At 45.7% G+C, this 13,709-nt stretch overlaps 1 protein-coding gene across 6 annotated transcripts in view; it reads right to left on the reverse strand.

Annotated features, from left to right (window-relative positions):
* CLYBL (citramalyl-CoA lyase) overlaps window positions 1-13,300 on the reverse strand; it is a 153,632-nt gene extending 140,332 nt beyond the window's left edge. For 2 of the 6 annotated variants that reach the window (XM_072032428.1, XM_072032422.1), the window contains exon 1: window positions 13,189-13,300. In XM_072032428.1, coding sequence (XP_071888529.1) covers window positions 13,189-13,235 — 47 coding nt within the window. In that variant the 5' untranslated portion in view covers window positions 13,236-13,300. The remainder of the gene's footprint in view (window positions 1-13,188) is intronic. The other 4 variants (XM_038173444.2, XM_038173442.2, XM_027443653.3 and 1 more) reach the window with 4 other exon arrangements.
* Window positions 13,301-13,709: the final 409 nt, after the last annotated feature.

A 13,709-nucleotide genomic window follows, 5' to 3' on the forward strand; every position in this document is an offset into this window, starting at 1 on the left:
TACTTCCTTTATTTGTCTGTGACCTGGAACTTAATGGAAAACCTGGTAGATGCCAACCTCATTTCTTGTAATGAAGCATCTTATTTTCCCTACTTTAAGCATGCTTATTTAGAGGCTGTTCAATAGAAACTTATTGCCTAAGCCGATCTTTGATAGGACCTAAATTGCAAAATAGTTTGAAATTAGAACAACTTTATATCTAACCCTAAATAGTCTACTTAAACATTAACCATTCGAAGTTCTTCCCTTAAACCAGTATATTAAAACAGAATGCAACTGGGTTTACAGTCTCTTACGCTGGGTTCCCATATTGCCAGTGTCAAAATTTATGCCTTTTTTCAGCAATATGGCTGCCATTGCCAGCACCACACTTATAAATGCCAACTGTAATTAAAATCTGGCACCTTATACAAGCATTAAGCTCGCTTAAAGATTTGAAAAAAAAAATCTTTATTTTAAAATATTCCTTGCAGTGTATGCAGGCGTTAAAAAAAAATAATAATAATAAAAAATTAAAAAAAAGTTCTCTGCTCTCATGGTGAAAGACGAGGGAGGCAGACGACCACAGAGGGGAACGGAGGCCAGGCTGCACCCACAGCATTTTTGTATTGATTGTGGTATTGAGGCAAGTGCCTGTCACTGGGCTTCTTCCTTCTTATGTGGCCTTTGCCCCGACATCGCCGTGCCTCCAGCAGTGGGCAGAGGCTCCCCGCTAGGAAAACCTTCTGCTGCGTACCCCAGCAGGGGAGGAGTGACCGAGGGGAGGCTGAGGACATGCAAGAAGACACGGAGTTGTCTTGGGGAAGGACTGTAGGTTCAAAGGGGGAATGGGGAGGACTGAAAATTTCATTTTCCCCACTTCCCCGAGTCCACATCTCTGGCTGAATGTCCGGATCCTTATGTCAAGCACGCACTTACGTTCATTTTCAGTCATAGGTACCTCAGTTATTGATGATTTGCAGCAGGATCAAGTCTTTTAGGCCCTTATTTCAAGATGACGAGTTAAACCACCAAGCAGGAAAGCTTGAGTTAAATAATTAATTTGAATCTTGTTTTCCCGTTTATACATTTTAGTTATTTTCTTGAAGAAAGGTTAATTCTCAGTTTGTAGCCACCAAAGTATGTTGCTTTGTAACTAAATATAGCTTTTACACTAAATTTGGCACTTCTTATTGCTAGCCAGAAGGACAGAGTAGCTCTACTGATATCTATTTAAGCTTTTCTATACCTCATTATACATTTTTTCAGATTTTTTTGTTGTTTGTTAGAAAATCATGGATGGCATGATTCCTATTTACTAGCTGATCCCTTTGTGCTCACGTATGATTTACGTTTGAATGTAAACTGGAATGCAACTTAACGTGTAGAGACAAGGTTTATCAGTTGCATTGCACTGTTGTAAACAGGTTAGCCTTAATGAGGAAAAATATATATTGTGCTTTGATTTTGCAGTCGAGCTATTAAAATAATTCAGCATTAGCTGGAATTAGCACCAATCTAGCAATTGGTCATAACATCCTTCCATACTGTAGTATTACCAAATCTAATCCTCTCATAATTACCTTTTATTCACAGATTGGTAGAGAAGAACAAGCTTTTCTGCTTCTTTCAACTCCCAGTTGGTCAAGTTTGAATGAATTAATCATTTAATTGAGCTAATTGAATATACTGGAGAAAATATTCTCTTGGTACTTGCCCAAGAGACAACGGATCTCAAAAACCACCTCAGTACTTCAAACATCTCAAGTATCCAGAGTTTAGGCAGTGACCTTTGGCAATTCAATGGCCTGACTTGGGAGCAAGAATGTACCATTTTACTTTGATTTTTTTTTAATGATTTAAGCAGATTATCATAAGCTTATGGCACCATTTTAATAGATACAGTTTTAAGAAGAATAATTTCAAAAACTGTTTTTGTTATTTATTTCTTGATTGTTAGGTTTCACCCATCTCATTGACTCCAGGCTCAGCTCTTTGCTTATCATTTAGTTCCAGATATTTTAATGGAGAAAAGTGGCAGCATCACCCCTACTACCAGCTGCAAAAACTCATCTCAAGTATTTTATATAAAACTGCCAGAAAATACATATTTTTATCAGTTGTGGAACTGGCAGAAAGTGGTCTGAAACAGCAACTGGCACTGTAGTTTTAAAATTCTCTGACGTCCTTCTCTTCTGACCTAACCTTCCTTCACGGCTGTAGAGTGCAGATGCTCCCCATGCTTTGCAATGGATGCATCAGGAAGGTGGTGAATGTTCTAGCCCCTGAAGCCCAGGCCTCCAAACATCTTTGAGGCCTACAGTACCATAGAGGCCCACGCTGTTGCTAGCCTTCTCCAGAAGTTCACATTTGGTTTGAAACTATTTAATTTTGCCACTAGTATTCCTTAATGATTAAGTGATTAAACCCCACAGCTGCCCCAAGAAATGCAGCCTATATGGTAGCGTGTTTGTTTTCTGGTTTATCTTGTTCAGAAGCATCAGTGCTGAGCTCCTGCAGGGCGATCACCAGCTAATAGCATGCCACAATACCACAATACTGACCTTAAAGACAAGTTGACTTTACTGAACTCTTTACCATTTCAGACATACTCAAAGGGAATCTTTCTTGCCTGTGTAAGTACAACAGTAACTTCAATTTTGGTTTTGGAATTCAAAATCTGGAAATGCCAAGTCACTCTCCCCACTCCTAGCATGCCTTTGTGCAAGCACTGTTTTTTTCCTTTCTTTTTGATTTTTAGTATGTGGAACAGGCTTTTTTATCCATTCCAAATGTTTTAAATCACTCAATCTGGACAAGCTTTTCTCTGTTTTAAGATTCCATATCAAAATGAAGAAATTAGGAATTTCCACACCATGTTTTGATATGTAATTTTCATTTCTTTCCAGCAGTCCTGTGAATATGGGTTATCATGAGGCAGGGCAGGAGCTCCAGGCTTGAGAACATTCAGATGGGAAGGAAGAAGCACTATGTATGCTCCTATGTATTTGTCAGAAGAAGTAAAGTATGTGGGTGGAAAGGAATGCCTTTAATTTTTAGCCCTAGAAAGCTCTACAGTGTCAAAAGCTCTGTGCAGGGTTTTGTACTTTCAGACAGACGCGATCCATTGCAACCAAACTTCTAGAGAGCTGAACAGCTTATGTGGACTCTGTCTTGGTGGGAAGAAAGAAAGTTTTCCTCTGAAAACGAGTTTCTTCCTCTGTCAGTATGGAGATGGGGGAAGAACACCAATTCCAGTGGTAACTTTTCAGAGGAGAGCCACAGCCTTCACCTTGTGACGGGCACCGTTTAGTACCCCTGTGCTCCCAAGCAGAACTTGATGTGCTACAGAAGTGAGGAAAATAATTAGTGTAAACTGGTGAGCTGACAACAGAAAAGGCAAATTCTCATTGATGCTGAAACATCTTGATGTACTTAGGGCATGACAAAAGTAAACAAACACATAGGATGAGAGGGGTTCTCAGATTAAACGAGTACCGCGGGTGAGAAAATGCAGTTAACCAGCAGCAAAAAACAAAGAGGAGGGGGGAAAAAAGCAAGAGCTGAGACCAACAGGCCACTGCAACACAGAGAAAGAGATGGTTGGAGATTTTTGCCATCAGTCTGACTTTTGCAGAGCGGTGACTGGCACCACCAAAATTTGGCTGACCAGCTTCCAAATGGCCTGTGAATGTGCCTGCACAACAGCCCCGATGGGGTGATGGATATAGAAGTGGGTGAAAGAGCTTAAGGGAAGAAGAGTCCTGAAAAAGATGAGTATTCCCCTGAAGATGAGGTTTGCTGATCCAACACCATTAGCTTTCAGAAAAATTACAAGAAACAACTGCAGAAGTCCCTTGAAAAGACAAAACTGTACTCCTAGGGAAGAACCAACTCTGGAGGGAAACACAGAATTACACTGACCAGGCTCAATTAGATGCAGTGCCCTTACTTCATCTTGGGATAACGTGTCCTGCAACAGGCCACCACAGGAGATGATTCCTGTAGTACTAGAAACAGCAGAGCCACAAAACATAAGAAAACAAAACCTCTCATCATAGATGTCATTGTATATTTTCACTATTTATGGGTACGATGAGATGTGTCTACCTCAGCAATAAGTCAAAGTACGGCACAGAAGGAACAAGCAACGGTTATGGAGAAAATCTTGCCACATGACCTCTTCAGTACGAAACCTCTGGTGAAGCACTGGGAAAGCCCAGCAGCTTGGGTCCTGGAAAGAGATGGTTGATGAGGCAGAGGGTTCATCATCCAACACTGATAAAGTGTGATGCCATGTGTCTTTTCCTGTCAGTTAAGCTGGAGTAAGATTTACTTCATATTTTGAAATCTGTTGGAGGAGAGAGGAGCTCCAGGTCACCGGCCCATACTCTGGGCTCCCTATTTCATTTGATTTTTGCAGGTAAGCAGCAACTGCGATTTCTTACCATTCAACAGATGTTTGCTGGTCACTGAAATCACCAAAAAGGTCAAAAACCTCAATGTGCTTACAAATTAAACTGCCTTCTTATACCCTTGTCTGGTTGAGATGGAGTTATGTGGAAAAACACTGAATTTCCATCGTTGCTGTAGCAGCTGTGCCACAAGCAGAAGACATCAGTCTTCGGGGTGCCCATCTGCAGCCTTTTACAAGCCCTAAAAACCTCACACTGTACATAAGCTTTAGAAAAAATGAAGATGAATTATATGTTTTATTTTGCTCAATGTCTGTTTGAGATATATTCTACTTCTAATACTACTTTAAAGCTGCTTATATGAGCTTATTCCTCTTCTCTCGGCACAGCACACCTAGAATGATTAGAATCTGAATACACCTTGTTATATTCCGTAATTTCCCTATTTATCTGAAATGATGTGTTCCTTCAGCAAGGAGAAATGCCAGCATGTCAGAACCTTCCTGCCCAAGCAAAATACGAGGTATTACATCGCATTATATCAAACTTTGGGAACTAGTGTCTTCCTTTCAGGAAAACAAATGCACGTCGCCCTCCACCGTTAAAGGGAACACATGGGTTCCAACTGGCTGCTATTAAACTTCACATCTTAAAACCTGCAACCAGACATGTGGTAGAAGCTGAATTACACGGTACTTCTGGACTTGCTGTGTGTACTCCAGGAGGACGGGCTGAAAACGCAGTCTCAACAGTTCGACTTCGAAACGAAAGAAAACTAACAAAAGACAAAAAGGGGGCACCATTGTGAGAATGAGTTTTTTGCCTGCTATATTTCATTTCTCTGTGTTTAACGACCTGTCTATAGTAAGAGCACTGAGACCAGACAAGAATATAAGTGCATCATATTAGTGAGATAAATCTCGGGACACAAACCAACACGAGCCTTTCCTTTATGTTCCGAGCAATAAAGCTGCTGCGGGGTGAGGAGGGAGCAGGCAGCAAAGTGAGGGGGCGAGAAGGGAACCAGCCATTAACTTATCAATTCCAGGCCTTGGCTTTCTAATTGACAACCTCAGGGCTACTTTCATCACTTGTCGACTTCAAACCCACACTCAATTTTTCCTTTAGATAATGATGCAACTGTAGCATAACGGTGTTTCTGACATATTGCAGCATGTAGCGCTAGGAAGATTTCCTCGGTAGCTTAGTTTAACAGGAAAGGAAAAAAAAAAAAACACACAAGAACAACTGTTAAATGTTTTTCACATCTATCAACTTCTCAAAGAATCGGTAAGAAGACAGATTTTATACTTCCAGTAGCTGAAGCGAGCATTTTGTATAGGCTCAAGCCAAAGTGCCTCAGAGAGCTTCAGTGTGTTATAGATTCAACGAGAAATAAGCTGATGCTTAATATAATAAACCACAAAGTATTTAAAGCCTGAATAAAAAAGAACCCACAAAAACTAGAAATACGCTACGGATCAGAGAGCTTAAATTAAAAATACCACAAAAATTATACCACTGTCGAAACGCCACCTAGAAATATGTTTTTCTCAAAGAAAATACAGAATTAACAGCGTTGCAGGAGTGCTGTTACAGGCATGTCCTTACAGACAGCTGGAAAACCCTGACTCGAGTCCTCCTGCAGGAATCAAAGCGGTCCACTGAAGGCAGCCAGTCCCTTTGTGAAGGGTAAGGTCCGATCCTAAGTAGGTTTCTCATATTTTGATGACAAAGAAAAAAACAAACAACAACAACTAAATTTTGTCAAGTAACAGCATGTCCACAGCCAACAAAGCCCCTGGCTCTAACATAAACAGCCACATAACTGCCTTTTAATAGTGGATATAAAGGTTTGAGTCCTGCAATCAACTCTGCAAAGGCCCCGGGGTCATACTAAACTCCGCGCAGTATCTGGGGCCCCGAGCACGTCAATCGAGGCAACAAAAGCAGCGTAAGAAAACAGAATAATACAAACACACCTCCAAATATCAGCTGCTTCTCGGGATCCCAAAAACTGGGTATGGAGGGGTGGCAGCTCGGACACGATGCCATATCGCCCCTTGCTGCTGAAAGTAACACACACAAACACGTAGATGCTGAATGTGTGCTGATTAGCAAAACAAAGGTGCTGCCGGCAGATGTGACACGCAGTCAGCTCTTGTCTTCGTTGGAATTTAGGTTCTGATTGTGCAAATTGGCACCCACATAATTGCAGTCAAGGAACTTTAATGAGGCCGTGAGTAGTTCAGCTTGCATTGGCTGGAGGAGACGAGTTCAGCCCCAGCAATTTAGGGTTATAGATATGGATGGCTAGTTCCATAGCATAGCACTTGGCAAGTTTTTAGCCTTGACCCTAACTGAGCGAACGACAAAACGAACCAACCAAAGTCCTCCGCCATCACAACCAACATCCCCAGGCATTAATTGCTCTGCTTTTGTCACACACACTTGAAGCATACCAGGGCAGCACATGGGCAAAACAGAGCCTGTTGTGAGGACCAAGATCGGGCTTCACAGTTCCCTTGGGCTGCCGCGCTAGCGCCTCTTGGGGTTTCTAGATCCATACAACGTGTTCTTCATCCTGCAGGATGCATTCATTGCCTCTTGGGCACTGTAGCGATTCATTTTGTGCAGATTTGATGTGCTGGCGTTATCAGCCGCTTTGGTGAAGACCTCCTTGCATTCCAAGTGTCGGGCACGCTGCCGCTGCTGCTCCTTGAACAATAAGGAAGTGAGAGCTCTTCCTACAAAGTGCCTGACCCACAGCATGGGCAAAGTTGACTGCCCTACAAAGTTGCAAAATATTATTAAAAAGTCAAGGGAAATGTATTTTATGGCCAAATTAGCAGCTCAGCAAAGGGTTGGCTGTAGTGGGAATGCCAGTAAGCCCAAGAGCTGGGCACAACAACCGATGGAGTTTTTACTACAATTGTTCCCCATTATATTTTGGGGCAAAAGATGTACGAACCCAACAAGTATGAAAATTCAGGTACCAACTCTTAGAGGCAGGTGTTTTTCAGTTTTTTAAAGCCAATACCAGCCACCTTTGCAATTTTGACACTACAGCCAGCAGTACTAACGGGTTACCTTTCAGAGTGTGGAGTATAAGTTTTACAAGCCTGTTTTGCCTTCCCGCAGGCGCTTTGAGCTTATAAATGGCACCTTTCAGTGTCCTGAATTATGAAGGGCAGCTAGTCCTGAATTCTCCTGTCGCTTAATGATCTCACATAAAATGAGGTCCACAAAACTTTTATTACCACTGCAGTTCAAATTCACAGGTGAAGAACCACCAGGGAAAGGATGCGGACGTGTCTCTTGCTGTTGCTCCCCTAATTTTCCAGGTGCAGGAAGGCTCCCCTCTCAGGCTTCAGCAGTCAGTTAACTCTCAAAGCGTAGCCTGACTGAAATAAAAAGCCTTGAGTCTGTTACCCCAAAAAGCACTGGAGAATACGAGGGGAAGACACTCAAGACTGAAACACACTAGCATCAAGTTTAGGTTAAACACATGGATGTAAAAACTAATCTGCCCCTCCAAAAACTATTTAAGCATTTACTTACGACCTTTTGCTTTCCACATAGTTTTATTCACTCGTTGCCATTTAGTGTATCTGACACTCAAGAACTGTAATAATATTTAATTAAAACTTGAATTGGTTCCTCCCCTGTTCTCGAATTAACACCCGACGTTTGGAAAACACGCTGGACCTCAGCAGTCAGACTGAAAATTCAAAAGAAAGCCCTTCCAAAAAAATAAAGGACTTTGTTTGCTACAAATTACTTCTGCATTTATATAAAGATTTAACGATTCATGGCATGCCAAATTCAGTGCTAATGAGTTTTGGGTTGTGTTTTTCATTTTTGTTTGAATTTTTTTTTTCTCCTGCTAAAAACAATTACTAGAGGCCATTCAAATGCCACTGCATAAACCAGGAAACCTAGTAAAACTGTAGGTAAAATTGGCATTTTGTTTCAAGCGTGGCTCAGGAGTCCAATTCGCTTGTTGGCGAGCTGCATCTTTCGAACAGCTCTGGCATCTCCTCCAAAAAAGAAGCAGGGTAAGATGCTTTTCAAAGAACACATCCGCAACACTCTTTAATTAAAAGCAAAAATTAAAGAGCGAAACCTCACCATTTAATTCCAGCATCCCAAGGATGAAGGATCTTAGCCTTTCTGCCTCCCTCTCCACTTTCCAGCGAAAAGTAGATAAATTAGCAGAAACGTAAGCTCTTCACTCTCAGTACCTCTTCAGAGAATAGACGTGCCCATGGGAGCTTAAAGGCCTTCCTGGAGAGCGTTATTAATCTTGCTCCTACCAGTGTTAGTATTTTTAAAGCCTATTACAACACTATCTAGTCATACCAGTGCAAGCCTTGCTTTTTCGTGACCTGGTTTCAAGAAACAAAAAGTCAGTGGAAATTATACCCAATTACGTTTCATCGTTCAGCATACAGACCCCTGTCCACCTGCGGTAGGAAATATATATCCGAGACGGGCATTCCCCACCAAACGGTGCCATCCACCACACGTTGGTGCTTCGGTCTAGCGGAGGTGCCGTCTTTAGCTGGCTTTGTTCAGCCCCTCTATCTCTGCCCATGGGCCTAATCACCCTTTCAGAAACCTCCAAATAATTCAAACCTGATTTCGCACGGGGTGTACCATTCCTGCCCGGCTGCGGAGGAGCTGCTCCCTGTTGACACCACTGCAAGTGAAGTCACAATCAATCCCTTTGACTTCGGCCTTCCAAGTAACACATGCACTACTCCAAAGGCTTTCCGATGACTTTTTAAGTGAAAACATCCAGGATGCTGTGGGTTTGAACACATCAGCATTGCTATTTCCTAGCAGCTGATAAGACGAACGTTAATTATTATCGCCAGGAAATAGAAAGCTTTCTGTGATGAGCCAGTCTTGTTATTCATATAGTCAATATTTCATCTCCTTTCTCTGAATAGCATTCACCAACTTAAAAAAAATCAAAACAATAAAAAAAATAACACAGAAAACCCACCCCCACCCAACAGGGTGAGCAAACGGGAGATATTCACGCTACCCAACCCCGCTCTCCAGTTCACCCCCAAAATCCCGTTGACAATTTCAAGAGCGGGGAGTGAAACCCCTTTATTGCCGAGCCCGCAGCAGATAAAGCAGTAATTGTAGTTATACAGTATTGGAAGTGTAGCTACAACATAGCGTGACAGCTTGTTAGTGTTGAAAATATATAAGCTCTTTGTAATTGTGCCTTTGGAATGCCATCTGTCTTGAATTAACATCCACCTGGGATCATGTTTCGATGACCAATATGGACAGATTACTGGAACTTTAAAACCTCGCTTTCTTTGTAATTGACATTTAAACTGTTTGAAGTTTCTCATTAAGTCCTTTTTTACAAATTAGGTGCAGATGTATAAAGCTAAATGTACAGTACTAAGGGAAATTAGGTCACCTGAAAGCTCAATAATAAAATGTATCTATTAACTGTTTAAATGCAGCGAGTACATTAAAATTTAGAGATCAGCTTTATGCTCCAAATTCTTCAAAGTTGCATCATTTCCCTTTCATCGCTGCAGAGCCCCTCATGCCAACCATTTTTAATTAAAATGGCAGAGCAGAAAGCGGGTTGGACAGCAGGTCAACCCGGGCCCACAAAACTGGGAAGGCAAGGCCGGCAGCCCCAGCGGTGCCCATTTCACGGGGACAGGTGAATCCTATTGACACCAGGGAGCCTTAAAGGGCACCGGGAGAAGCGAGGGGCGATTGGGTGTGTATGGCCAAAGGCCCGTTAGCCCCCTCTCCTAGCCAGAGGTCTCTCGGGATGAATCAGGAGGCAGCCTACATGAAATGCACAGCTGCAAACCCTCCTGGCACCACAACCAGCGCGTCCTTTCCTGATGTCATGCCAAGCGGCGTAACCTAGCTCGGCCCCCTCCTCAGGATGGAGATGTGAGGGAAGAAACCTTCTTCTTCTAAAAGCTGGTAAGCAAGGTGAGTACGCTGTGAACCAGACCCTTTATGCGTGCTTAGACTAACTTACTTCCCCTCAAGCGTACTGTCCTCAGTAACACTAGCTATTACAAGGGTTTTAAGAGCTTTTCTTCTTGCGTCCCCTTACGACCCTGCTCTGGGAAGCTACCAGAGCTCTCCACAAAGGAAGCGTGAACTTTCAGCTGGCTACATTGCTGCTGCTTCCAGTGAGCAGCCAAGCAACTTTCCTGTCATGCCGGCTGTGTACCTGCGTGAGGTGGGCAAGCGTGTTGTGAACGGTGCCAGAACAGGCCAGATCCCAGATCCCACATCCCTTATATACAGGGTCTTTCTCCGTGCTCAGCTGCACTTCTGTTCAAGGGGGGGATTCAGAGAGAAGCGATGGGCGTTTTTAAAAGGAAGAAAAATGAAACCTGCCTGTTTGCAAGCAGACCGCAACAGCTGGGAGAGAACAAACAGACCAACACGTTACAGCCAGGTGACGTCCTCCAGGAGGGGACAGCACAACTGGCTTGGAAAGGAGAACAAGACAGAGGAGTAACTCGTTTGCCACTCACACCTTAGGAGAGAGACAGAGAAGTGTCCCTGGAACTCATTCCGTTTTGCTCAGACACTTCATGACTGATGGCTTCCGTCTCACCAACACATCCCAAAGGCAGGTAGAGGGCCAGGCAGGACCTCTCTGGGCTGTGCTAGCTTTGCACCGCCTCGTTGGGGTGCCAGTGGCGATTAGCTGGATACGCTTGGCTTTGCACCCTGCTTCTCATTAGCATTAATTAGCCAGCATCATACCTCTGCTGCTGCCAGGACGAGAACTGGCTCAGGCAGCAGTTTCACAGCCCTTAATGCTGGATAAGGAATTGCCAAGGTACGCACCGGGGTGTTCACGTCAGCCCTGTGTCTTTCTGCCACCCCAAGCCTTGATGTTAGAGAGCTCCATCAGGTCTGTCCCCAGGCAGAGGATCACAACAACAGGGACTCGATTAGTGGTGTTGGAGGCGTCCCTCCCCTCCCCGATGTGAGCCACGATCAGGTTCTGCCCGGGCAGCAACAAGACAACACTGCTTTAGGTGAACCAAAGTGCCCTTGAGGTAAAGCAGATGCTGTGGATGTTTCTCAACAACTCTGCCTGACAAAGTGTTTTTACCACTAGAAAGTCATGCTTTCAAATAAAATTCACCTCAAGGCCATCCTCCTCAAAAACACACTTAAAAACGGGTAGAACATGAAGTGATATTTTTTTGGATAAAGGTTCAGGAAAGAAATCCCTCGCAGACTTAACACTTTATTGATATTCTTGGTCATAGCTCTACACACGCACAGTGCCACCAGCTGCCAGTAAGGACCCTGACTCAGGTCTTTCCATTTAAATGTTGCAACAAAGAATAAAATTATTTCACGAGTAACAAAGGGGAACCCTTTAATTTGCTAGAACAATTTCAGCTCCCATTGCATTAGCACCCTCCAGTGTCCGATCCATGAAAAGCATCATCACTGCTAATCTGCCAAGGAGCCACAAGCTTCGTCTTGTGAAACCTGGGATGAAGCAGCAGCGGGCTCCTGGGAGGCAAGGTGAGAAGACACTCCCAGTGCTGGAAATACTTTTTATTCCGAGGGTAGACCTGGTAGGTGACCAACGTACAATCCCAAAGTGATGTGGGCTTATTACTAATGCTGCATTATCTCCATGTAGGTGTTCAGTAAGCCTCACCACTCCACAGAAATCCATCACGCCCACTTTAGTGACACAGCGACTGAAGCAGCCCTCCACGAGTGGCACTCCTGAGGCTCCTGTGTTCGTAACAGCTGTGCTTGTGCCCGCATCCTTGTATGACATGCTGCACGTGTCCACGCAGGATACTCCACGCTCTGTGGCACTCCACCAAGATGTGAGCTCAGCGATGCCGCTTTCACTTGACCTCGCACAGGCACATGAACATAATTCTGCCTCAAATATGCCGTGTAAAGAAATGCACGTAAAAAAACCTCTGGTACACAGGTGAAGGATGCAGTTGGGTAGCTGAGGGCAACCAGGTGATCGTGCTTACATGCGCAGTGCTCTTCTTCCACATCGCAAGTATCAAGCACAGAGAGAACCCTTCACACGGGCCTGTGGCGAAGAAAGTTTTCATAGTCGATGCTTTACTGCAACACTGTCTGTAGAAGCACATTGAACGTCTTTAGGAAAACGAGAACAGCTGTGTTTGTTATTCCAAAACAGCTGGAAGGAGGTTTTTATTGAAGTTTTCCCCAAGAAGAAAAGGATCTTTCCAGGGCAGGGAAGCCCAACAGGCTCTGAAACATCACGGGTGAGCAAAGCCAGATCACACCAGGGTTTCATCTCCCTGACAGAGGCAGAAACGCTCCAACCGCATCCTCAGGCAGCTCAGGCTGGTGGCTTCGCAGGGACGGTGCCACCCTCGTGAAGGGAGGGAGGCGGCAGCTGGACAGGCAGCTGTCCCACGACAGAGGCACCTGCTGCGGTGAGGGCACCAAGTGCAGCAGGACGCATGTGGCAGGGTCTGCACCGTGATTTTACGGGCTGAGGCACGGCACAGCGCAGCCCAACCGCCCCGGAGCTCCTCAGGAGCACCAGCAGCCTGCCCGGCCGGCCAGCCCGCAGCTCGGCTCATCCCCACCCCTGCCATGGGCAGGGACACCTCCCCCCAGCCCAGGCTGCCCACAGCCCCATCCAGCCTGGCCTTGAGCACCTCCAGGGCTGGGGCAGCCACAGCTTCTCTGGGCAGCCTGTGCCAGGCCCTCACCGCCCCCCCGCCCCCTGCCCCATTCCCGGCCCCGCCTCACTCACAGCCGCCTCAGCGCCCGCCTCGCCGCAACCGCCGCAACCGCCGCCATCGCCGCCTGGCCCCGCCCCGCCGCCGCCCATTGGCCGGCCGGCGCCGCCGCGCCGCGCCGATTGGTCGGCGGCAGGGGGAGGAGGAGGGAGGGGGCGTGGCCAGCGCCACGTGGGGGCGGGGGGGACGCCCCCCACGTGGCGGGGACGGAGGGGGCGGGACGGGGGCGGGAGGCGCGGAGGGGGCGGGGCGCGCTCTGCGGCCGTTACTGGCCGTTGGTGGCTGTTGGGGGCCGTTAGTGACCGTTGGGGGGGCGGCTCCGGCTGCTCCCGCCCCTCAGCGACCGGGGCAGTGACTGGGAGCGGGAGGGGGCTGAGCGGGGGCTGAGCTTATGGGCTCAGCCAGTCACACAGTCAGTCAGTCGGTCACAGTCACACAGTCTGTCAGTGTCAGTCAGTCTGTCAGGCAGTCACCCGGTCACCCAGTTGGTCACCTAGTCAGTCAGTCACTCAGTTTCCCAGTCAGTCACCCAGTC

This window comes from Anas platyrhynchos, chromosome 1 (genome assembly GCF_047663525.1).
Source record: "Anas platyrhynchos isolate ZD024472 breed Pekin duck chromosome 1, IASCAAS_PekinDuck_T2T, whole genome shotgun sequence".
NCBI lineage: Eukaryota > Metazoa > Chordata > Aves > Anseriformes > Anatidae > Anas > Anas platyrhynchos.